At 34.0% G+C, this 24,818-nt stretch overlaps 2 protein-coding genes across 2 annotated transcripts; one reads left to right on the top strand and one right to left on the bottom strand.

Moving 5' to 3' along the window:
• The first annotated feature begins 6,489 nt into the window (after window positions 1-6,489).
• Window positions 6,490-14,991, top strand: Ufd1 (ubiquitin fusion-degradation 1-like). Its single transcript, XM_074142785.1, has 8 exons — window positions 6,490-6,735; window positions 9,450-9,564; window positions 9,673-9,827; window positions 10,116-10,244; window positions 11,092-11,235; window positions 11,898-12,025; window positions 12,815-12,956; window positions 14,051-14,991. Exons 1-8 carry the CDS (start codon window positions 6,733-6,735, stop codon window positions 14,156-14,158), a joined length of 924 nt encoding a protein of 307 aa, XP_073998886.1. The 5' UTR covers window positions 6,490-6,732; the 3' UTR covers window positions 14,159-14,991.
• Window positions 14,992-16,497: 1,506 nt separating this feature from the next.
• On the bottom strand, window positions 16,498-21,680 carry ND-B17 (NADH dehydrogenase (ubiquinone) B17 subunit). Its single transcript, XM_074142789.1, has 3 exons — window positions 21,350-21,680; window positions 20,264-20,365; window positions 16,498-16,706 (listed from the first exon to the last, which is right to left on the bottom strand). Exons 1-3 carry the CDS (start codon window positions 21,593-21,595, stop codon window positions 16,575-16,577), a joined length of 480 nt encoding a protein of 159 aa, XP_073998890.1. The 5' UTR covers window positions 21,596-21,680; the 3' UTR covers window positions 16,498-16,574.
• Window positions 21,681-24,818: the final 3,138 nt, after the last annotated feature.

Genomic DNA, 24,818 nt, shown 5'->3' with positions numbered 1-24,818 from the left:
GTTCTATATCTTCTGCCAAGTTTCATCAAACGGTAATGTCGAAGGGGATTTAAGGAAAATGGGTGTGCGAAGGTGGAGATTGAAGGCTCTTGATAGAGGAGACCCTGGTCCTTTCAGGACTGTAGCGCCGAGGAAGAAGAAGAAAGGGATTAGCTCAGTGGAGAGCCTTGATTGAGGAGGTCCTGGTCCTTTCAGGACTGTAGCGCCGTGGAAGAAAAAGAAAGGGATTAGCTCAGTGGAGAGCCTTGATTGAGGAGGTCCTGGACCTTTCAGGACTGTAGCGCCGAGGAAGAAAAAGAAAGGGATTAGCTCAGTGGAGAGCCTTGATTGAGGAGGCCCTGGTCCTTTCAGGACTGTAGCGCCGAGGAAGAAGAAGAAAGGGATTAGCTCAGTGGAGAGCCTTGATTGAGGAGGAGGGAACCAGGGGATTCTTTCAGGACTGTAGCGTCGTGGAAGAAGAAGAAGCAGATTATGTTTATGTAATGAAAAAAGCTTTTATGAATTCTGGTCCGCTGTCAATAGATTTAGATTTAAACTCCAAGGACCCAATCGAATTGGCTGTCAGGAGTGGAAACAATTTTATAATTCAATTTTTTAGTCTATTGATTTCAAATTCTTTGACCCAGTTTTGGATGCGGACTCTTGATGGACTATTATTAAGTATAAAAAAATTAAACTTAAGAAGGCAACTGGAGAGGATCTTATTCCAAATGAAGTTTTTAAATGCCTCAATTGATCTTGGATTGATTTTTTATTACGGCTTTTTAAACGGGTATTTCGTGATGAATCTTTTCAAAACCGTGGTCCGTAATTAGAATGAAGTTAATTCATAAAAATGGTGATGCTGGTGATCCGTATAACTATAGTGGTACTGCAATATTTAATAACATTACTAAAATATTCACCAATATTCTTTATGACAGGCTACTAACATATATAACTGGGTGGAATCAAGGAATCAATTGCCCGAGGAGCAAATGGGATTCCAGAAAGTTAGAGGGTGTTGCGAGTGTGTATTCACCTTGTCTGGAGCTTTAAATATTCATCTTAAATTAAGTAGAACCAAGACTACCGAAGAGCCTTTGATTCTATCAACCACGATAAATTATGGTATGAATTATACTCTTTAGATGTTAGCCGGAAATTTTTACATGTGGTTAAGAATCTTTATGATAATGCAGCTATGATAATTTCGGACGGTGTTTCTACTTCTGGTGAGATTCCTGTATCTGAGGGAGTTTTGCAGGGGAAAATTTTGAGTCCCCTTCTCTTTTCCCTATATGTCTTGGACATCGTTTATTTTTTTATTAATCGTAACTCCGCCGGCCTTACAGTGACTAAAAACTAAGATTTACACTTGTTGCTCTACGCAGACGATATGGTGATGCTCTCACCTTCCTGGATAGGCGTCCAAAGAAGTTTAAACATCCTTGAGGAACAATCTTACCGTGAATATTAATAAAACACACGCTATGATTTTCGCCAAAGGCGGGAATTTCTCAAATATCAAGCGACTGATGTATAGTTTACAATAACTATATTGATTACTGTAATCAGTTCACTTATTTGGGCGTTCCATTTTTTTCTTCCGCTAAATTTCTTAAGACCAGCGAATATTTTCTTGCTAAGAACGGCTCTGCCACATCCGCTGTTTTGTCTCTACTAAAGTCATGTAAGAGTAATGATTGGAAAACTAAAGCCCATCTCTATGATACTATCTCTGAGAGTCTGCTTCTTTATTCGTCTGAAATTTGGGGTTCGAACTGTACTCATATTCTAGAGAGAGGGCAATTAAGATTTATAAAAGTTTTCACTTGTCTAAATGTACGCCTGCCTAATATGTCAGACTTGAAGCTGGCAGATGTCATGCACAATTTAAAATCTTTAAGCGGATGTTAAACTTGTGGGAATCTTTGTTAGAGATGCCTGAATATCGACTACCTAAGTTGTGTAATAACAATGGAATACCAGATTGGTAGAATTGAGAGGGTATCTGATTTCCATCGGAGCAGATCATATTTGGCAAACTCAGGATCTTGACTCACTTAAAGAGAATCGACATAACTTGTTAGATTCTTTGAGAAATAATATATTTAGCCGAGATATCAATTCAGTTTTAAACAGTCGCTACAATACTGTCTATAGAAATATTTGTAGTTTCTCTTTTTCTTGCGAATCTTACCTTAGATTTAATACTCACATTAATAAACTAAGATTGATAGCCCAAGTACGTGTAGCTAATGAAAAAAGTTCTAGTATTTACCTGGATAGAAATAAATTTCAGTTTAATTTTAGTCACTCCTGTAAGCTGTGTCCTTTTAGTGAACCTGACGATTTAGCTCGTAGCACTTTAATTTTTCTAACTTTTACGTCATTGAGAGAAAACTATTTATACAAATATATTTTAACATACGTTGGGGAGGAGCTATTAATAAATTTACTGAGTTTCTTGGAGCCAGGAAATTTAGATAAGCTGAATGATTTTCTTACATTTTTTTAAATCTTCTTAAAGTAAGGAAATTGTTTATTTAAAAGTAATTATATATTCTAATTTGAATCTTCCAAGTTTCCTATTTATTTTCTTGGTAATTAACCATTATTTGTATATATATTTTTATTACTACTATTAAGAAGATCTCATTTATTAACATTTTTCAGTTGTAGGTAGTATTTTTAGCTAGTTATTTTGTACGTACTATCTTATATATTCTTTGCTCTCTTTTGTATTCAGTCAGTTAGAATCTCTCTTAACTTTTCTACATTGAATTTTCATTTTTATTTGTTTCTTGTTTTTTTTTTTATTCTGTATTTACATTTTTTTGTTATGCTATGAATTAGATAATTAATAGGCCAACACCCCCTCTGTATGTCTCTGACTATAATAGAGGCATATATAAAAAAAATATATATACGTATATAGGGTTGGCAAATAAGTTCGTTCGGTTTTGAGGGTGGAATAAATAACAATTTTTTTGATACACAGAATAAATTTTAATCAATTATATATTGACCATTCTTATTGATAACTTCTAGCCATCTTTCCACCAACTTCATTATACCACGTTCGTAGAACGTCTGTGGCTTATCGTCGAAAAACCAATCAAAATGTTTTTTGACAGTCTTCTCATTATCGAAAGTTTTTCCGTTCATGGAGTTCTGCAACTATCAGAATAAATGATAATCAGAAGGTGTCAGGCTCAGTGAATACGGAGGATGAAGCAAAACATCCCAGCAGTTTATTCCGCGTGGTCAATGACGTATGCGGTCTGGCGTTGACGTGGTGGGAGACGACACCTTTGCGATTTGCCAAATCTGGACGTTTTGTGCGGATTGCATGGTCCAGTTTGGTTAGCTGCTAGCAGTATGCAGTTGAATCAATTGTTTTGCCTGACGGTAACAGCTCGTAATAGATGATACCTTTATAATAATAATAATAATAATAATAATACTAGGGAAGGGATTAGCTATGAGGTTAGCATACTGGACTCCCACGCGGAGGTCCCGGGTTCGAATCCAGCAGCTGACCCTTAGATTTTCTCTTCCTAGGAGCTTCTTACAGCTCACTGTCCGGTGATGGACAGTGTTGTCTGTAACGAGAGAACACTGTCCGGAGGCCGGCAGTGCACTGGAAAAAGCTCCGGGCGCTAATGACCTCAGCTGTTGATGCGCCAAAAAAAAAAAAAAAAAAAAAAAAATAATACTGTATTTATTCATATTACATATTACAGAGAGTCAGCTTCGTACATCATTACAAATAAAAGAAATAAATGAAAATGAGAATAATTAGTTAAATAATAAACTCCTTTTGAAAACAAATTAATTAAAGATAAGCAAGTAAATAAATAAATAGCTCCATATAAATTAAAGTATACATTTTAAGGAAACATAAATTAAGTAAAATAAAATAACTTAAAATAAATTCAACGCAAAATCCCTTCTTTTAATAACAGCCCAGCATAAAGAACGCTATAGATTTCAGTTTGTTCAAATCATTAATAATTAACAAATTAACTGAATTTTCTTCCCCGCTGATATTTTTATCACTGTATCTTTCTAGGAATTGGTTTCTAGATAATTTATAATACGGGCATCTAAAAAGTACATGTGAAAGGGACTCATATTCATTACAATTACACATTTCACATGTTTCCTCCGCATTAATTATGTGAGACTTCCCATCAATATACAATCTTACTAGGGTTTTATTTGACAATCTCAATTGGGCGACAATTCTAATATATTTGAGATTGCAATTGTATTTAAGGTATTGTCCGCCACCAATAAATGAAGCCATCAATCTGTAACTGTTATTATATCTCGAATTAAGGATCCTTTCAGTCTTTACTTTGTAAGTGATTAACCCATTTGCTTAGAATGTCATCACAGTTATCGGCAATAGTTTTACAATCGTAAGTCGTATCTAAAATTGAGGGACATCCCACACACGTCAAGATTTCATTTAAATACGACAACCAATTTTTTGTTTTACAATTAAACTGCGATTTTTTCAGATAATTAAACAAAACGTCATAACATTGTCTGGGCAAATCGTCTGACGTCATATTGAGAACTTTGGCCCACCATTTTAATACCCTTTCAAGCGCCACAATTCTGAGATGTTTGTAACCTATTTCAGATCTTATGAAGTAGTTAGGAGTATTCACGGGCAAGTGGTATAATTGTTTGAAAAAATTAGTTTGGACCCTTTCCAGATTCTCGAGATGACCGAGGGCCCAGATTTCAGAGGAATACTACAGTACGGTTGAAACACCAATAGATTCAAATAATCTAATTTTGGTTTCCCAGGTGTTAGACCGCCCTCTAATTAAGATATCTTTAATCTTTCCTAACGCTTTTGAGCCTTTATTTGCCATTTGATCTGAGCAAAGTCTGAAATTACCTGAAGAACTGAAAGGGATTCCAAGGTAGATATAATTAGACACGTATTGTATATCTCTTTCACCAAATTTCAATATGGGGAACTTTTTTAACTTTTTTGGGGGACGAAATACCACCACCTTGGTCTTCTCTGTATTAACTTGGAGAAAATTTGCTGAACAGTACTCAGACAGAATATTCAATTTTGACTGTGCATCCGTTCTGGAATCAGCGAAGATGACAATGTCATCGGCATAAAGTAAACATAAAATATCTTTATTATTTCCTATATTGACTCCGAATGCTCCTTTACTTTTAAAAAAAGAAACAAAATCAAATTGTTCAATAAGCCTATTGTTCAATAGGTAAGATATTATTCATTTCGGTCCAAGTATTTAGTCTCTCTCTCAGAATAGAAGTGAAAATTTTTGTACACGTATTAAAGAGTGCAATACTTCTATAATTTTCGGGGTCGTTTTTATTCCCTTTCTTAAAGAGAGGAGAAAATATAATATGAGACCATTTTAGGGGAATTATTTCGCTTGAAAAGATTACATTTAGAAGATTCAGCAGGTAATGTTCCCATTCAGGAGTAAAATTTTTGAACACCTCCATTTATAATCCCACCATACGAAGAGCATAATCTTCTTCGGATGCAATTCCACCTTCGAGCTTGTTTGCGGCGGCTCACTGCAGTGCTTCCATGATCTTTTACGCACTACATTATCGTAGACGATCCATTTTTCATCTCCCGTTACCATCCGTTTTAAAAATGGGTCGTTTTCTTGACGTTTCAGCAGCGAATCGCAAATGGATATGCGAGTGGCTAAGTTGGCCTCAGTTGGCACCCAAACATTGAGCGAGAAACGTATCCCAACTGGTGCAAAAGATTTTTGGAGCTCGTATGGGATATGTTAAGTGTTGTTGCTCTCACCGATTCGCATGGATTTTTATCGATTATGCCCTTGACATCATTTGAATTAATCTCAGTAGGGGCGCATAATGTCAAAATCTACAGAACGGAATTTGGCAAACCACTTTTGGCTTACGCGTTCTGTTAAGGCATCATCACCATATACACAACATATCTTTCTATGAGCCTCTGCAGCTCCTTTGCCTTATTTAAAATAATAGAGCAAAATATTACGAAAATGCACTTTATTTTCTTCCATCTTTACAGCTACACAGCAAGCACAATAGTAACGTTTGTTAAACCGAAATCCATAGAAAGGTTAAGCTTAACATAATCTTTCAAATGAACAATCGAGTTCTGCGCTTGCGCCAAAAACAAAAAAGAAAATCGGAATGAATCTGTACCAAAATAAAAACCGAACGAACTTATTTGCCAACCCGATATATATACAATAATAATAATAATTAATTGGAAGGTCTTATTTTAACACTCATTAAACGGCGAATGTAAAAAAAAAATTATTTTTCTATCAGTAATTGCAGTGAGAGAAAGTTTTGTGAGTCCATGTAGATTATTTTAAGCAAATTTATTTTGCGCCCTAACTCTGTGAAGAACATCTGAAGTTTTGAGATTCTTTCCATGTCGGCAATTTGATCGAACAAATATCGATTAATTGTTCTCCAGTTGACTACCGTACAACCTTTATTAAGGTTACTCTCAGCTGTCTAAAGTATGAGTTTGAATTATTTTCATTACAATAAGTAGAAAGCTTACTAAGAAGTTTAAATGGAGTGACATTGTATTTAAGTTTCTGTTGTGTTATATTTAGTTTTTAGTGTTTAGATATAACAGTTCGTTAAGTGACTTAAGTTTTATATTACCTCTTTTATTTATAGTTAGTTCAGTTTGGAGTAGTTCCATCATCCTACCTGTTTGTAATAATGGTAATTTACAGATTTTTTTTTCTATAATTTGAGCATAGCAGAGCTTTATCTTGCTGCAACAAAACGTTTATGCAATTGATGATGCTGAATAATCCTAAGCCCAGTTTGGGTATATTCTTTGTAATTCTTGGTAACAAAATTGATGTAATAGATAAGCATGTTATATGGTTTTTTTTTATTCAGAAGTTATGGCAGGTATCAAGGTGTCAGTTTATGTGTAACTACCAACACCTTTTTTTTTATATGGCATCTGACTTTGTCTTTGTGATTTTAAATTTTATTTGAGAGCTTCTTGAAATCGGTCACTATACGGACTACTTTCTCTTTGTAAGATCGTTTCATATTATTACTCTTACTTAATTTCATAATTCTAACTTGAAGCCTCTTTTACGATAACTCCAGATTTATTGGAGCATATTTAAACTGTCTGTATATTTGTATTGGGTCGACCGTCCACAACTGTACCAAAAGCGTGATGTTAAAAAACACCTAACATTACCAATTTTTCTCACATTTATAAAATAATAAAATAAAATAAAGTTCCCAAAATTTCTTTATAATAATAGGTATATCCTCTTCTTTAAGAGTAATTTTTCGCAAAATCACATATTTATTTGGTTTCGAGAAAACGTTGGAATGGGCAAAAACGGAGTTTTTATGAATGGTTAAACCCGGGAACCGATTTTTGTGCATGAGGTGTCACTGATTAAAAATTTTATGTAGATGTTTCAAAAGGCATATAGGCCATTTTATCTAAAAAGATATCTGGACGCTGTACGTTCATTGAGGAAGGGAGTTTACCTCATGTATGTGCGACTCCATCTAAAATTATTATTAATAATTCTATAAATCTTCTCCTTATTCTGATTAAATTTGACAGGATAACAAGGATACAGGTTCCCATTTAAACTAAACGTGCCGTCCTTCTCTTACTCCTATTAAGAGGAGGTACTGCAATCATGCCGTATTTGCAGGGTAATTTCTTTTTCCAGTCTTAGGAAATACTGGCATCGAGGAGTATTTCCGAGGAGTTCTTTGGGGACAGCAACCTTAAGTATTCTTTTAAAATACCACTCCAAAGGTAGTTTCTCTTCCACCTGCTTCCAAATGTTAAGAAAATCATTAAGCTGAAAGTGCAACATAATAGACATTTGAAGGTTATGGAATTTTCTGGAAAAATAAAGCTTTATTGATTATTTTTAATATATGAATAATAATTAAGTAATATTAATTAATGACTTGTTTGAAACATTTAAAAAAATATTTTTAATAATAATTGGGTTTAGGATTCTGGAAAGTCTAGGAGTTAAATGTCAAATGTGTATGTGTGAGTGGATGTCTAGAATTATAGGGCGTTAATAAGAACATCCTCTGTAACCGGCTTAAATCAGCCTCATTACTCCCAATATCAGAATATTTATATTTCATTAGATGTGTAAATGTTGTTTGCCAGTACAACCAACGAACAAAAAAAAAGAACTGTCTAAATGACCGCAAATCTCTTAAACAAAAACTTTCTGTTTAAAAAGTCAGCGGTACGGTTGATTAAAAAGCAAAATCAACAAGTACCTATTATTTCATTCACTCTCCAGCAGTAATTTCAGCAGTTAGAAATTTTCAACGTGTGTTTTTTTTAAATTGTCCTTAATTTCTTTTTCCATCCTTCTGAATTGATTGCTCTTGATTGATTATTTAATTGATTTTGGGGCTTTCTAACATTCTGTCGTCATTGTACAAAGTTTTCATGATCTTTGTGGGAAATATTAAGAACACATAAAAATACATTGTTTTTATAGTTGATATCAATTAGGTAATTTTTCCTGCATTAAACTTTCATTATTATTTTTTAGAATTTATCAGATGTTATTTGTAAGAGGCCCTTTCAGGCATAAAATATTTTTGTTCCATGGCACTCGCTACGCCATTCATTACTCAATTTTAATTGATTGTACTCGTAATTCTAGATATTAAACTATTTATACAAGCTATTAATATAGGTTTTTAAAGAACGCTATTAAAATTTAAAAATGATGTTTAATGTGTGCGATTTGTGCTTGATTGAAATTTTCAAGATCGTTATTTATTCGATAGTATTAGAAAGTTGACCAACTCTTAACTTTTTCTTTCTCTATTTTGGTGTGTGTTTGTGTGATTGATGTTTAGTCGTGGTTAAATGAAGAGCAGTACAGATAATTGTAATAATGTCACTTAATTATAATAATTACAAAATTCGTATTTTTTAACTGTTTATAAAGGACAATATGCATACACATTATTCCATGTTAACATTATTATGAATAATGGCCAGCATAAGGAACTGCGACACGATCAATTGTTATAAAATTAAATTAAAAAATACAGTGGATTTTCACAATATGTTTTTTAAATATCTTCCATAAGCAATCATAACATTGTTCACTGGCAATTGAATGTTAAAGTACCTAGAAAGCCTTGGGGCTTTTAATAATTTAAGTTAGTAATAATAGTTACTACTATTGGTAGTAGTAGTAACAGAAATCAGTTCAGAAAAATAAAAAAATAATAATAATAAAATAAAAAGAGAAACAAGAAACAAATTTAAATAAAACACATTAGTTTTGTCGAAAATTACTAACTGGATGACCAGTTAAAATGTTAGGTATTCGCTGACACTTGATCTTTTTTAATTTAATGTGTTTGTTAAGAATATTAAAATATTAGTTTTCTGCTTGCAGTTTGGATTTAATGTATTTCCGATCATCCCTCGCCCATTCAACACTCAGTATTACTGCTTTTCGGTGGCCATGCTGCCGGGCAATGAACGAGAGGATGTTGAACGAGGTGGCAAGAGTAAGATTTCTTTACTATAGCCTAATATTGAATATATACGAACTAGAACTATAGTTCTTTTATTATGTTACAGTTATTTTTAATTAAATATATCTTTTAATTGCCTAGTAATAATGCCTCCTTCCGCGCTAGACCATCTCACTCGGCTCAACATAACTTATCCTATGCTGTTTAAGTTAAACAACCCAAAAATGGACCGCATCACCCACTGTGGCGTTTTGGAATTCGTGGCCGACGAAGGAAAGGTCTATCTTCCTCATTGGGTTTGTATTTTTGCCATATTTAATTGAAATTGGTTTTAAGGTCCAGATTACAAAATCTTCTAGTAGTTAAAAGACACTTCTTATTGCTGCATTCGTTTAAGAATTATCATTTAAAAAAAGTCAATATAAAAAAGTGATTAATCTCAAAAATAATTTTGAAGATTAAGTTTTAAAAGGTGCTTCAATTGACACCTTTGGTAGAAATAATGTTAAAGGTACGGCCAGATTAGACACTTTTTTATGAGCCTCAGATACCCATCGATAATCATTTGAATCTATTTGTTGCAGATGATGCACAATCTTATGTTGGACGAAGGCGATATGGTGCACATCGAAAGTGCCAATTTGCCCGTGGCCACGTTCTCCCGATTCCAACCCCATTCGCCTGATTTTCTCGATATCTCCAATCCAAAAGCAGTACGTATCGATCTTTTCTACTGGCGTTTTTGCTCACAATGGTCAAATATTACTAACTAGATAAAATTACAGGTTAAAATATTTGGTATTCGCTGATTTGTGTATGCTTTGTGCTATTTACCCATCATATCAACAGCGCCTTTTTTTCACTTCCTGTTTGTGCTCGTACCAGCATTTGAAAATGTCCTTGCAAAAGTTTATTCGAACGGTTTTGCTTACAGCTATATATATATATAAAAGCTACATATATCACTTCCGACAATAAGGAAGTTAGTTTATATAAGCTTTCCTTGAATATCTTGAAGGTCTGTTTCTTTATGGGCTGGTCAATCTAGTTAATGATTAATAGTAGTTGTTATGAGAGCAGAATGTAAACTAGGTCCAGAGGCCTTGAATCAATTCTTATTTTTATCACTTGTGAAGCCAGCTGAAGAAGTGGATCTTCACAAGAATACATGCACGTAAAGTAGTACTATCTCACATCAACTTCACCTCAGCAAGCCGCACGCCTACTTGAAGTCTATCAGTAATGATTGTCTTGAAGTATTGTTGAGGCCTTAAATATTATGGTCGTTGCCATATAATTTATGATTGTAATAGTGAGACTAATAGTAACTGGGGACTAACAGTATTTAGGGGAAGTCAACTTTTTTAACAAAAACCTAATGATTCAATCTCTGGAAAAAAAAATCAGAAAAATGAGCAAGCTAAGCTATGACGGTTGAAATCATTTAAATCATTATCCTGTTCGAAAGATTATTTAAATTGTCCGGTGGCACACTTGTATAAGGGTTGATTCTGTATTACAGTTTGTATAACTTAGTTTTTTTGTTTTAACTTTTTGCAGGTGTTAGAAAATTGCCTTCGCAATTTCGCATGTCTCACTACAGGCGACGTGGTAAATATTAAATATAATACCAAAGATTATGAGTTATCCGTGTTGGAGACCCAGCCAGGAAAAGCAGTCTCCATCATAGAGTGTGACATGAATGTAAGTAGCGGTTTCTTAGCTTAATTTTGGTTAAATTTGGCAGAAAGAAGAAGTTAAGGCTTCCTAATGTAAAATTATGGTGCGATCCTGCTCTTATTCCTATTCAGAGGAAATATTTCAATCGTGTCTTATTCGAAGTTTAATTTCTCTTTCCTCTCTTCAGGAGATGCACTGAATTGCAGATTAATTTGTCTTACCTCTTTCAATGGGAAGCATTGAATTCACAGTTTAATTTCTCTTTCCCCTCTTTAGAATAACAATGTAATCGCAGCTTTATTTCTCTTACACATCTTAGTGAGAAGTAGCGTAATCAAATTTTAAGTCACGCTCTGGTAGTTAGAAAAAAAAAATTATTGATGTTTTAGAACATTTAAAATGTGTATAACAGAAAGAGTAAAAAAGTGAATGGATAACGTCTAATTTATGCTATGAATAGAAGAGCAATAATCAGACCTTATCTTTATCATAAAGGTGTAATTATATTTAATTTCCAGCGTTATAACTTTTGTTTTATTAATGAGATTGTTGTGGCGGTGGAAAACTAACCGTCCACCTTAGTCAGAATTATGGCTACAAGGTGAGAATTGGCTGCAAATGTGGCCTGGGACGTACAGTTATACCCTACTTTGGATTAATTTGAAAATTAACTATTCATCTTGTAGGTGGAGTTCGCAGCGCCGCTGGGTTATCAGGATCCGGATCCCGACAAGAAGAAGGAAACCGGCGAGCATTCCACAGATGAAATAGCCGCACCGTCAGGATTTTTTCCGTTCAAGGGCGAGGGACATAGGTCAGATATATCATTACCTTTTTGTATGCTTTAGTGATCGCCTGGCTTCATGAACGCAGTTTCTATGATATTCGGTTCGATTTGACTTGATAATAAGTTAATAGTTAACATCCAAGATTTCACATCCTTGCCGTAATACAATTAGGTCAGTGGTTAGCGTACTGCATTCACTCGCAGAAATCTCGGGTTCGAGTCCAGTTGCGGGCCCTTAAATTTTTTTACCTAGAAGCTTCTTACAGCTAATGTCTGGTAGCCGGGAGCGCACGTAAACTGCTTCGTGCTCCAATGCCTCAGATGTTGAAACACCTTAATTTAAATAACGAAATAAAATTACACACTTCCCACCAAAGCATTCCACATTTAAAGAAATTCTGTTTCTTTCAATATCCTTGTCCCCAATGCTCCTAGTTAACAAATCTCTTTACATAAATTTTGTTCAAGGGCTATCCTCTTCCTAGTCATCAACTTAAGGTCTCCTGATGGGTTTGATAACTGTTCCTAGGTACTTAAAGCTAGCGTACGGCTGAATTTCCATAACATTGGCCTTAGGATTCATCTTAAACAAGCTAAAAATGCTTATAGATTTTCTCAAAAGTTCTGTTCGTAAAGTTCGCTACACAACTTGGACATATATTCCAGTAGATTCAGTTGTGATACGAAGTGGAGTCGGAAATTGAAATGGGCTCGCATGTGGTAATTCTGCATTCAGCTGGAAGGGCTCAAGCTAAAAAGAGCAGGTAATAAAAAAAAAAAAAAATGGTTGGTCCTAATGAATTTTTGTTTTGACAGATTGGACGGGAAGAAAAAGCGAGACCCGGATGACGATCCTCCAGCTGTCAAGATACCCTGCCAGGTCGGCATTCCGGACTACGATTGGAAGCCTGGCACCATAACCTTTATGCGTAATGTCAGACAGCCTATCAATAAGGAGGTAATTTTCTAACATTAAAACATTGGGAAATAATTTTTGTATTTACGGACTGATAAGAGTAGTATGGACAGGGCAGTTGCAATAAGTGGGCGGGCCTACCGTGGATGATCATGATACAGGTGAATGTAAGTTACTAAGTTTATAATCTGAAAAAAACTTGATATAATTATGGGGGATATAACCTCTACTAAAAATGAGCTTTGCGTTTACAAAAATGTAATTAGATCATTCTGGAATAAAAATTATACTAATTTAGGTGTGGAATTAGAAAAATCAGTCAAGATATGCATGATGGAAAATAAAGAATTAAAAAAAGAAAGTAGTAAATTAAAAGTCTGATTGAGTCATGTTATAGTGGAGTTTAAGAAATTATCCAATCTTCTCAATACAATATTATTAAGATTTTAAATATCCCTTACTCTGAAGTAGAGAATTGACATCATATTCTAGAAAAAGTTACTATTGGATTTGATAAGATTTGCAAGAAAAGTAAAATAAATAGCTTTAGAGTCAAACCTAAGTCTAATAATACTTAATTTCCCACGCCAATTTCATTAAAATTTATTAAAGACAGTTGATAAGCAGGAATTTTTGAAAAGAAGACATTACAAAAAAATAAGTTAAATGCTGAGTTATATAATTTTCCAGCTAAAGTACAGATCTTTGTTAATGAAACTATCTCTCCGCTTAACTCTTTACTATTTCAAAAAGTTAAGCGTTTGCAAGAAACTAAGATAATTAAGTATGTTTGGTCTAATAACAGCTGTATTGTCGTGTGCTTGCTCGTGTGAATGAGGACTTATCTACTGCGTACATCAGGAGTAAACACGACTTATTGAAATTATTGACTTCTGTGAAAATGAAGTTGGAACCAGTGTTGTTTTTCAAAATAAAACTTTAACAATAGAGGCTGCTGAGCATCAGTAATAAAATCAACGTATTCATTAAGTGTTCACTAATATTTGACAGTAAATTTGTATGTCACTGTTTAAAAAAAAAAAAAAAAAAAAAAAAAAAAATTGCGTAATTTAGAATCTTGGGAACTGTAAGAGAAAATCGTGTGAGTTTTGTCACCAGATTTTTTTGTTGTCTAGGAGGCAAAATCTGTGGAATTTTCGCCATTTTCCGGCCAGGGCCATACTTTGTTGAAGGTGGATGTCCAAAACGACAAGGTCGCTAAGTGCAGAGAGAAGGCCAAGTGACCTATTCCAGCGACTGCGTAGAAGTGCCCCAGATATTCGCACCGTAAAGAAAGTACAGAAGTTGCAAATACTTCCTTGCGATGGGAAATTTTTCTAAACAAATCCGTTGTTACCAATACTCTGAGAAAGAGAGCTTTTTAAATTCCAATAAACTGTTTCTTACAAAAGAAAATAATGTTATTCACTAGCAAGTGTGCATTGAAATATTCTATTAGGCATTGCGGGCGCAAGAAAGAAAAATCAAAAATCTTGATATCAAACGAGACGATCGCAAATATGCCTCTTTACATATGTCATCTTTGTTAAAAAAATTTCAATATGCATTGAATTTAACACCTTCGGATCTTGATCCCATTAACTGACTTTGTTTCAATTAAGAACAGCGTATTTTTGGAAAAATACACTCACAGTATTGTATATTCAGAACTGCATTATTCAAGTTTTTAATTATTAATACCTTTGTAACCGGCTGAACTGTTAAACTTATTTTTACTGTAAGTGATCATCTCCTAGCAATTTCTGTTATTTAGAATATCTGGTGCGAAACTACGAAATTCTTTTTTAATATTTCTGGAGTTTTGAAGTCAATAATAAATTTTCTGTAACTTGATTTTTTTTAAAAATAGTATTTCATTTTTTGTACAGTTAAAGAATGACTGTCTTCTATTTTTAAAAAAGTTTTAATATTTTATTGTGAAAGTTACTTTATGAAAGTAAACTTTTTTTTTTTATTGTCATTCTCTAATTGCTTTTAATGCAAGAAATATTTGTTTAAAAATAAATAAATCGTATGTTCGTATTGTGTTGATAAAAATACAGTACTTGTTTTGTTACGTGTTAGTATTACTTTCGTACCTTTCTTGACTTATCGCCAAAAGAAACATTTGGCTTTTTCCCAAATTGGGTAAATAGACCTTTACGTCCGTAGAAGATAGCCCCACGCTCGTGCAATAGTAAGTTTGCCGCCTTACCTCCAAAAACACTTAACATCATCTCAAAAACCATAATGTTTTAGATAGTATCATCATGTTGGAATATGAATAATTAATGCTTAATTTTAATTACTTTATTGGTAGTTGACATTCAGTACTTTCTATTCATTACAAATCTAGGAAGCTATTTTTTACGAGAAAGACTTTACAAGTGCAGTATAGAATAAAATGTGTTTTATTAAAATACAAATAAAAAGGAAAACTTACAATTTTCTTAATTTAAACCCTGTTAGGACAACGGAAAATATGTCCGTTTGTCATGTCACCATCTGCTTTATTCTGTACTTTAAATTAGAACATAATTTTATTTAATTAAGTAAGTTAAAGGATCTATTGGTTTCAGTGGTTACAATTTTTCTGAATATTGCTTTGCTGGCCACGTGCTGAAATAGATACTACCAGTTTTTATCATTTAAGTGCTTAATGATTTTCTCCTGGTCAATTGGGGTTTCCTCACCACCTGCAGCGTACTCATTCAACAAGGGACACACCATGTTGTTTGTAAAATAGGCTAGTAAAATAGTGGAAAACGGTTTGTAATTTTGGTTCAGCAACTGGCATCTCGACCGGAACAACCCTCATATAGTGAAATTTATTTTCGTTACTTAAGTAAGTCTGAGGACTCTTAACAACAATTCAGTATATAAAGAATGATGCTGCAATCGAGAAGCCTATGTTAATCAGTATTGCGAATAAGAAGTATCAATCCGGCAGAACTGCGTATCGAGGCCTTCTTCACCAATTTCCTCAAAATTACGAGTACTATCATATTTCTGGGACTTACCTAGCTATTCTTTGTACCATACAGCTTCTTCTGAATTACCTTTCTAGCTATACAATGGGACAATCGATTGTCCGGCTACCTTAAAATCTTTATAATATATTTAACATTCAGCTGCAGAGTATGTAGGTAAATTATTTTTCGACCTGTTTCTAATTACTGCATGTAAGTAAAATATACAAGTCCAGTATATGTGGCTGTGCAGTTGATGCAGTGGATTTTGTAGACTTACATTTTATTAGACATAACATTTGTAAAAATTTTAATTTTTGTGAAGAGAAAGTCTTGAGTGTTAACGCCCAAATTTTCATGGTTGTTCTGCAAAATTGCTTGAATTTCTAGATTCAAACAGGCTATTTTTTAAATTGAGCAGTTCTTTCCATAAAATAATACAAACATTAACCATGGGTAAAATGGGTATCCAATGCGGTACTGCTGGTGAGCAGATAAGAATGTACTTGGGCAGTCTGAGCAAAAAAGGAATTGATTTTGGTTACTTGGCTAGTAATTGGTTATTTTCGCTAGTAAGTGCTAAAAAATACAGGATGTCACACAAAAGGCAAAAACTGAACTAACAAAATTTATTAACTATTATTTTTACATAACTCTGTACACAAATGAGATAAAAGTTTCGAATCCAGGTCTAAATAGGTGAATTCTTGAAACCGCTATCGGCGTAGTCAGCTCCAACAGAGCGGCGAACAGGTTCCGGATCTCCGGGCAGGCAAGTCTTTCTACTACTAATAACTCTCCACCCACCTTTCCTCGTCCAGTCCTGGAACATGTAAATATACGGTTGGTGACTCATTTTGAGGTCCCTTGAGATCGATAAAACCGCTATAAAACTTAATTGTATCCCTTTCTATAATTATCATTTTAAATTATTTTTATTATATTTTTTTACAAAACGTAAAAGTGCACACTACATTGGTGGTGAGAGTTAAACAGTTTCGGAATCTGCGGTGGGGCCTTGCGAATTTTAATGGCCATGTATGACTAGACTGTCACGTTGTTGTCGCAAGGGAATCAGCTTTCCTCATAGATACCGGTTAATGAAAGTGTACTTCAGGGCGAAGTCTTGAGCCCTTTACACTTCGCACTTTTTTCCTCGGATATGGTCGAGAACTTTGCCTTGAATGGAGATAAAGGTTTCAGCATAAATGCCAAAAGAGATTTAAATATGATAATGTATGCGGATGACACCGTCTTCCTGAGTACCTCCTGGACTGATGCCCAGTTTACTGTAAAATTGTTGGAAAAATATTGTGACTGTAATAGAGTCAACCCTAATAAAACTTTCATAGTTTCATTTCACAAAGGTGGTCGTTTGCCTAAATATCGAAACTTTATTTACAAAAATGCTCATATTAATATTTCTAATAAAATGATTTATTTAGGAGTTCCATTCTCTTCTTCAGTGGTATTTAGAATTGCAACAAAACACTTTCTGAGTAAATTTATGTGTGCTAACTGAACCGATATGAACATTTTAGCTAAAACGCAATCAGATTCCTGGGGTTCTAAGGTTTCGTTGTTTGTGTCTCTCGCTGAAAGTGCATTGTCCTTAGGAGGAGAGGCTTCCTAAACTTTGTTACTCCAGACTAATAGATTTTGAAGCTAATAGTCTGCCTTTCAATTGGTATACACAATTAAAACATTACTTGACAACCATTGGCTTTGAGTACCTTCTAAATCAGTGGTTCTCAACCTTTCTAATGCCCTGACCCCGCAATACAGTTCCTCATGTTGCGGTGACCCCTAACCAAAAAATAATTTGGTGGTTACTTCATAACTGAAATTTTGCTACAGTTATGATTCGCAATGTAAATACCTGATATGCATTATGTATTCCCATTGCTACAAATCAAACATAATTTAAACATAGTGATTAATCACAAAAACAATATTTAATTATATATTAATTATATATATATATATATATATATTAATTATATATATATATTAATTATATATATATATATATATTAATTATATATATATATATTAATTATATATATATATTAATTATTTATTACTAATTCCAATAAATAACATTTCACCATGGCATAGCGTGGGTTTAAATATAACAACAGTAATATAACAGTAAACAACAGTGCAATATTTTGCAACAGTATGCTGCCAAATTGATTGAGATGGTTGTGGTTGCTTCTTGCTTACCAATTCAGAAATTCTTGGGGCAGTCTTTGCAAGAGCACAACGAAGATCATTTTCCACAACAAGTCTACTTCGGTATTTAGACTTGATTACCAGCAAGCTGGAAAACCCTGGTTCGCAAAGAGATGTTGTTGGAAAAGGAAGAAGAAGGCGCAGCACAGTCTCAGACAGAATAGGATATAGCAGTCTCAGAACACTTAATCCAGAATTTTGTTAGTGGCACCGTAGAGAAATCTGTTCTCGCTGCATCATTGTTAATTAGGTCAATGAACTCTTCTTGCACTGTCTCCGGAACATCTACAACTTTCACTGTGAATGGACTTCTGGCAAGTGCAAATGGGGTGTCAGGTAGATTAGGAAAGTATGATGAAATTTCGTCTGCAAGCATGTGCAAATGTTCTTTCACAGAAGTTATCATCATAATTTTTTTGTCTGGCTCAATGCTGTGTTCCTCAAAGAAGGCAGATAATGTAGGAAACATGTAAATTTTATTTTTATCCAAATTATTTTTCCAAAGCTGAAGTTTCATTTGGCGTGATCTAATTTTTTCGGACAAAGCGAGGCACGTTGCATTTGATCCTTGCAGTGATAAATTTAAGTCATTCAAGATGACAAAGATGTCCACCAAGTAAGCTATTTTCTGCAGCTCAGTTTTATCGCTAAAAAGTGCTTCGAATTGCGAAATATGTATTTTCCGATGGCTTTAGGCGACCCCGGTTTTTTGGTCGGTTTGGAGAACCGCTGTTCTAAATAATCAAAACTTACATTCCGTTAAATCTCATAAAAATGATATGCTTCAAAGTTTTCCTAATCACTTACTGTCTCTTGAAGTCGACAGCTCTTATACCTTTTATAACATATCAGTCAGCTGGGTGCCTTTGAAACATATCTATCTCTTGATTGCAACATAGAAAAGCTTAGAGTTACAGCTCAAATTCGTTTGTCCGGTACTCAATTTTGCAGAATTCTTTTTAGGCGCAAAAATTAATATTTTTACCCCCTCAAATTTTGTTCACATCGCAGCGAAAATCATTCAGATGACTTGCCTCATTTTCTGTTTTAATGTCCTGCAATTTCGTCACAAAGAAATAAACATCTTAAAATATGGCGCGTCATCTGAGGAGCGTTGGTATTTTTTTTTTTTTTCAAAGTATAGATTTAAATAAAATTAATGTTTCATATAAATTTCTTATTAATACATTAAAATAAGAAATGCTAAAGATCAAGATTAAATTCGTCTAAGATAATTAAATAAAAAGTTTTATAATAAATAAGTAATTTCAGTTTGTCTGTTTAATTAAGTCAGAATGTCAGATGGTTTACTGTTTGTCAATATTTTGCACTCTAGGTATTACGTTTCTTCTTTTCTTGTTTACTGTATCTTTTATAATATTATCGAGTTTAATATCTATGACTGAGTTATGTTCATTTTTTTTTTATTTCTATAAAAGTGTTTTTTTAATGTTGTTTCATTATTGTACTTTTTTTATAAATTTGTATTGGCCTCCCTCTCCTTTGCCATAGAATTGTAAATTTTCTAGTGAATAAAAAAATAAATAAATTAGGTGGTGAAAAAGATATTTACAAATTTAGTAGCTAATATTTACGATTAGGGTATGATTTATGATTAGTGAGCGAACGAATTTTTCCAGTTTTCTTTAAACAGAGCTGTTTTAATGCAAATATTCCCCAAAAGGAACATTTCTAGTGGACAGAATTGTACATTCTGTACAACTTATTTTTTCTCAATCATGATACTCTCGCCATGTTTTTTTAATGTTACTTGAATGCGGAAAATACTCTCTTTGAGCAAGTTTTTACCTTAGTTTCCATGACTGTAGAGGTACAAAAATTGTTTAGTTTCTGTACAACTTGGTAGCAGAGACTCAATTTCAGAAATCAGAGACGATTTCAATAATTTTCTTAATAGGAGTAAAAGAAAGTAAATGTGATTTTAACATGTATCAGCTAACCGCAATTACCACTCTCTAGGGAAATCTTGGAGAAGCGGGAAGCTTCCCTAAATGCAACCTGTAGCACACTTCGCTTTCTCTGCCCTATGTATATTTTAGGGAGCAACAGTATTAAGTTTGATTGTGTTGTTAGACTGGGATACCTGCAGGCATCCCAAGTTCTCTGAAGAAGTGGCTTACTTACGTGTGTGTTGTATTTGAAGTAATAAGCGGCACTATAGATGGCCACAAGACCCATGCACAGTTTACCAGTGACCACTCTAGATCTGAGAGCCCTTTCTTTTCCCTGTAATGAAGAAAGAATCATGGATTAAAAATCTCACAAATAATATTATGTTCCTTTCAAAAGAACTATTGTGAAGATTCTTTAGAAATTAATACTATGTCTTTTCGTCACTACTGAAGCTACACGTTCCTATAAGTGAATTCGAAGGTTCTTGATCAGCGTTTGTGCAAGAGTGATGGTTTAAAAATTTAGTATTAGCGAATCAAGCCTTTGGATAAAAAAGACAGGTCCAAAGCGGCCATCATGAATCTTTGTTCAGGGTATATGGCAAGATGACGAGTTCAACTTATACAGGCAGGGTTTAAATACACCATTAGGCGTTCGCTAATTGCCATCTTTTTTAAAAATCTATTTGATATGTGCTTCTAGAAAATAATTATGAATTTAATGCATAGTTAGTGACTTTATCTTCCTAACCATTATACCGTAACACATAATGAGAAAATGGAATTACAAAGACAGATGGTAAATTGTTGTATGATTGTCATCAAACTGCACTCTTGGTTGTTGTAAGAGGGTACTTTGAGAAAAAATCAAATCCAAGTCAGGATTTTCTTCCCCTGTTAAGGAATAATTCATCTTGGAGTCTTTCCATGAATTGAGGGCTTTAATTCCAACAACTATATAGAATTTATACAAAGTGGCTCAGCTTTATCCAGCTTCGGTTAATCATAAACATATTTTGTAGAAGATACACCTTCTTTCAGTATAATAAACTGAAGCACTTGACGGCACTGTACTTCTTTCATTTCCATCTAAATTGCAAACTTAGACCCAGTCGATTAATGCTTCAATACATTGATATATTTCTTTGCATTAAAAAAAAAGAAAAATTAACTAAAGTAAAATTGGAGCCCGAAAATGTTTATTTCAAATTTGAGGAATGGTTGAGCAAAACGGCCAACAGCTTGCTGAAAATGGCTCACGACAATCAATCAACACATTTTGAAGGTTGAATGAAATTTTACGAACAAAACTACTTACTAATACTGGTTCTAAAGCTTTGAAAATTGCATCCAGAGGTTTCCAGTAAGCTCTCCTAATCGGATTGTACAATTCTTTGTGCATCTCCGGCACGAACCTGGGTTCATCAGGAGCCAAATGTTGGTCTCGGATCCACTGCCGACGCCACGCTCTTTCCTTGTCCGTCATACCGGCCAGTCTTTCTCGTTCTCGATATAGTCTTCCCTGTATAGAGAACGCCTTTACTCCACCGGTTTCGGATGCCATTTCTCGAAATAATTGTTTCCTGGACTCTAATATCAAGCGTAACCTTAACCTGACACTTAAGTAACAGTCTGTACAAGAATAGCAAAATGTAATACCAACTTTGTATTACTAAATGTTTGTCTTACTTAGTCGTATGTAGGAAAGTATTCCCAAATAATATATTCCTTCACACAAATGAAGAAGTTAAAGAAATTTGCGGAAATTGTCTAATTTGCCTACATCTCTTTGTTTCTTCAATTTTAATAGGTAATATAGTAGAAAGCAATAGTTTTTTCCTTTCCTTTTTGAGCATGACATTTTACCATACAGCCAAAAGCAATAGTCTGAATACCCCTTGTCACTTATAGAATAAATAAGTTGTTTACTTTTTCAGTTTCAAGGAACGCTCTGGAAGCAAATAAGTTTTCGAAAGATAATAGGAATCTCGTAATTATATGCATTACTCAGACATCCAGAAGTAAGCTGGGTTGATGCATACATTTTTACCTATGTATATATTTCTTTTTTTTTTAAAGGTAGATGTCACAATTGTCCCTTTGATACGATCAAAGCACTTCCTCAGAGCAAGAGCATTCTCTCCATTATCAAAATAAATATGTGGAGTAACCTCTGCGGCTGAGGATCCTTTGTTTACCTTGTGTACGGGTCAATTCAACTCACATTCCCTACCAAAAAATCCTGAAACTCAACGGCTTGAATTTTTACATCAACCTAATAAACCTGGCGTGGATTAAAGGGTTTTTGTGAGTTAAGAACGACAAAATAGTCGAAGGATTAGCATAAAATCGTTACAAAAGAAATGGATTACATTATGTTTGAAGGGCTAAGCGAGATATGATATACTATGAAATTTAGAGGTTTGGGGGGGGGCAATGAACCAATGGGTTATTGTGCCCTAATTAAGAGGTGGTATCTTGATTGCTAAAGGTAGGTAAAGATTATGGATAAATCCAATCGCGTGTAGAAAACTAACGAGGTTTTGCATTTCCTATGCATAACTTAAAGCAGATTTGATACTTTGAAAACCACAGTTTATTCGATTCCATAATTAAAATGAAGTAAAAATTTAGTGAGGGGGTATGGTGAAATTTAACTATCAACCCGACCGCACACATTAGTTATTTTGGACATTTTAGCGTAACTTTTGGAGTATATTATAAAGAATCAATGAGGTTCTGATTACAAAGGCCCTACTAAAGATGGTCGTAGGCTCTAGAAGCAGACAAGATAAAGTGGGCGATTATTCGGATTCTCGCCAATGACTAAATTAAATTTTGTTAACAGACGTATTTTTTATATACAGAAGTATTTTTAAAAGCCTTGGTTATACGATCTGTGGTGATTCAAACATCAAAAGGGTTTTTTAAGTTCCCAAAATTTATTATTAATACTTTGGCTAATAGTGAAAACTGATGCCAAAAAAAAAAAAAAAATAAAAAAAAATAATACTTGTAAAATCTCGATCACTTTTAAAACCGCCTAAGGATCAGTTCGAAATGAATGACTTTCAAGTAGTTCTATCACCGCTCACATCACTTTTCTTTTCAATTTTTTTTCTTGAGGGACGACAGCTAGTAGACCTAATCTAATCCTTTGTTACTGTTATTCGGATTTCCAAAATAAATGAAAAGAAAACAATAATTCGGAGATAAAACTCTCCTCCTTTTGGATGAGAAGTTGCAACACTACTTTCCAAATCTAATTCTTTTTGTCAAAGATTGGATCAGAGACCCATTTCATATCTAAGTTGACATGACTGGCCTACAATTAATAGAAAAGGAACAGCTTATTGACATTGCAGCTGACAGTACACTGCGATTGAAGTTTCTGGAAATGAATTTAGTAGAGTTCTGGATTATGGTTGAAAAAGAATACAAATTGATAGGTATTTTTGTAGGATTGTAATAGTATTGTTATTACAGCACTAGTTGAGCAAAATACGTCATTTTAAAATGAAATGGGAGCATTTCAGTTCCAGTGTGCCGTTTACTGTTTGGTATCTGACTAATGTGCCATGACCAGAAAAAGGTTGGGAAGCACTGGTTTAGACACTACATTGAGCCCTATTGAATTATTTAAATACCATGAATTCATTTGTTTAGTTCAATAAAATTCCTTATTTCCATTTCCGTTTCAATCGTATTTTCCGAAGCTAGATTGGAAATACCCAAGTACACGACTTTCTCTTAAGACTTAGTCGTACAAGCACAGCGTTATTAGTCATCATTGCGATTTATGCCGAGAAGTGGCTATGATCTCAACAAATTATGTTGAAAAAAAAAATGCCTCGCTCATATTAGAAAAACAATGGATCTGATGTCCACTGAAATGGTATTTTAGTGGGAGTCCTGAAAACACCTAATTTTACTGGGAAAACGTTTTAAATAAAAGTGATGTACCTTCATGTGTATAGCATGATATACCTTCATGGTGCAGTTCGTGAGGCTCTCAGAGATTGGATCTGAAGAGAACATGAAATGAACTGGGTGATGCTTCCCGGGGTCAAACACTAAGCCTCTTGTGGCTGCACTGCCGTGGGGCATGGGTCCCGTCACGCTTTTTAAATCTTAAATCTTACGTGTATAGCGGATTGCTTTTAAAAAAAATCTCTGGAGCTAGTTTTGACAAAAAATTAGAGGTGACGGGCAACAAATTTTTCGTCCACCATTTTTTGCTCAGATCAACCGTTTAAGCATGAAATACGTTTGAGCCGTCTTAATAATTTAGTGGGAAAAAAGATTTTGTTTTGGAGTTTCCGTGAAAGGAGGAACTTTCTCTGTTTCTTCCTTTCTATGACTCACGATTTTTGTTTACTATTTACTTCCCGGCCTCTATTACAAATGATAAATTAATTAAATTATAGCAATTAAATTGATAAAAGTTCGTTTATTTGTCAAATCCTTTTTTCTTTTTTTTCTCATTTACATTCTCATTCTCTTAATTCATTCTATAACCACCTAAAATTGCACCATACGAAGGTAATATACGAGACAACCAAGAATTTGGTAATGAATTTATGTAGTGTGAGAGCCATTAGCGTTGGAGCCAATTGGGGTTTTTTAGTTCCCTATTTCCGTTTTCCTATCACAGCTACTTACTTTATTTTTCTTATTCTATTTCTGTTTAATTTTCTAATAATTTATTATCGGGGATTCTAGATCTCCCTCCACTGCAGATGGGCCGGGCTTTAATTACAGTCAATAGCTGTTACAAATTTTTAAAA

The sequence above is a fragment of the Rhodnius prolixus genome, unplaced genomic scaffold, assembly GCF_049639745.1.
Source record: "Rhodnius prolixus isolate KJV_2025 unplaced genomic scaffold, Rpr scaffold_12, whole genome shotgun sequence".
NCBI lineage: Eukaryota > Metazoa > Arthropoda > Insecta > Hemiptera > Reduviidae > Rhodnius > Rhodnius prolixus.
The sequence above is the reverse complement of the archived record's forward strand: the minus strand, read 5'-3'. Positions and strand labels throughout refer to the sequence as shown.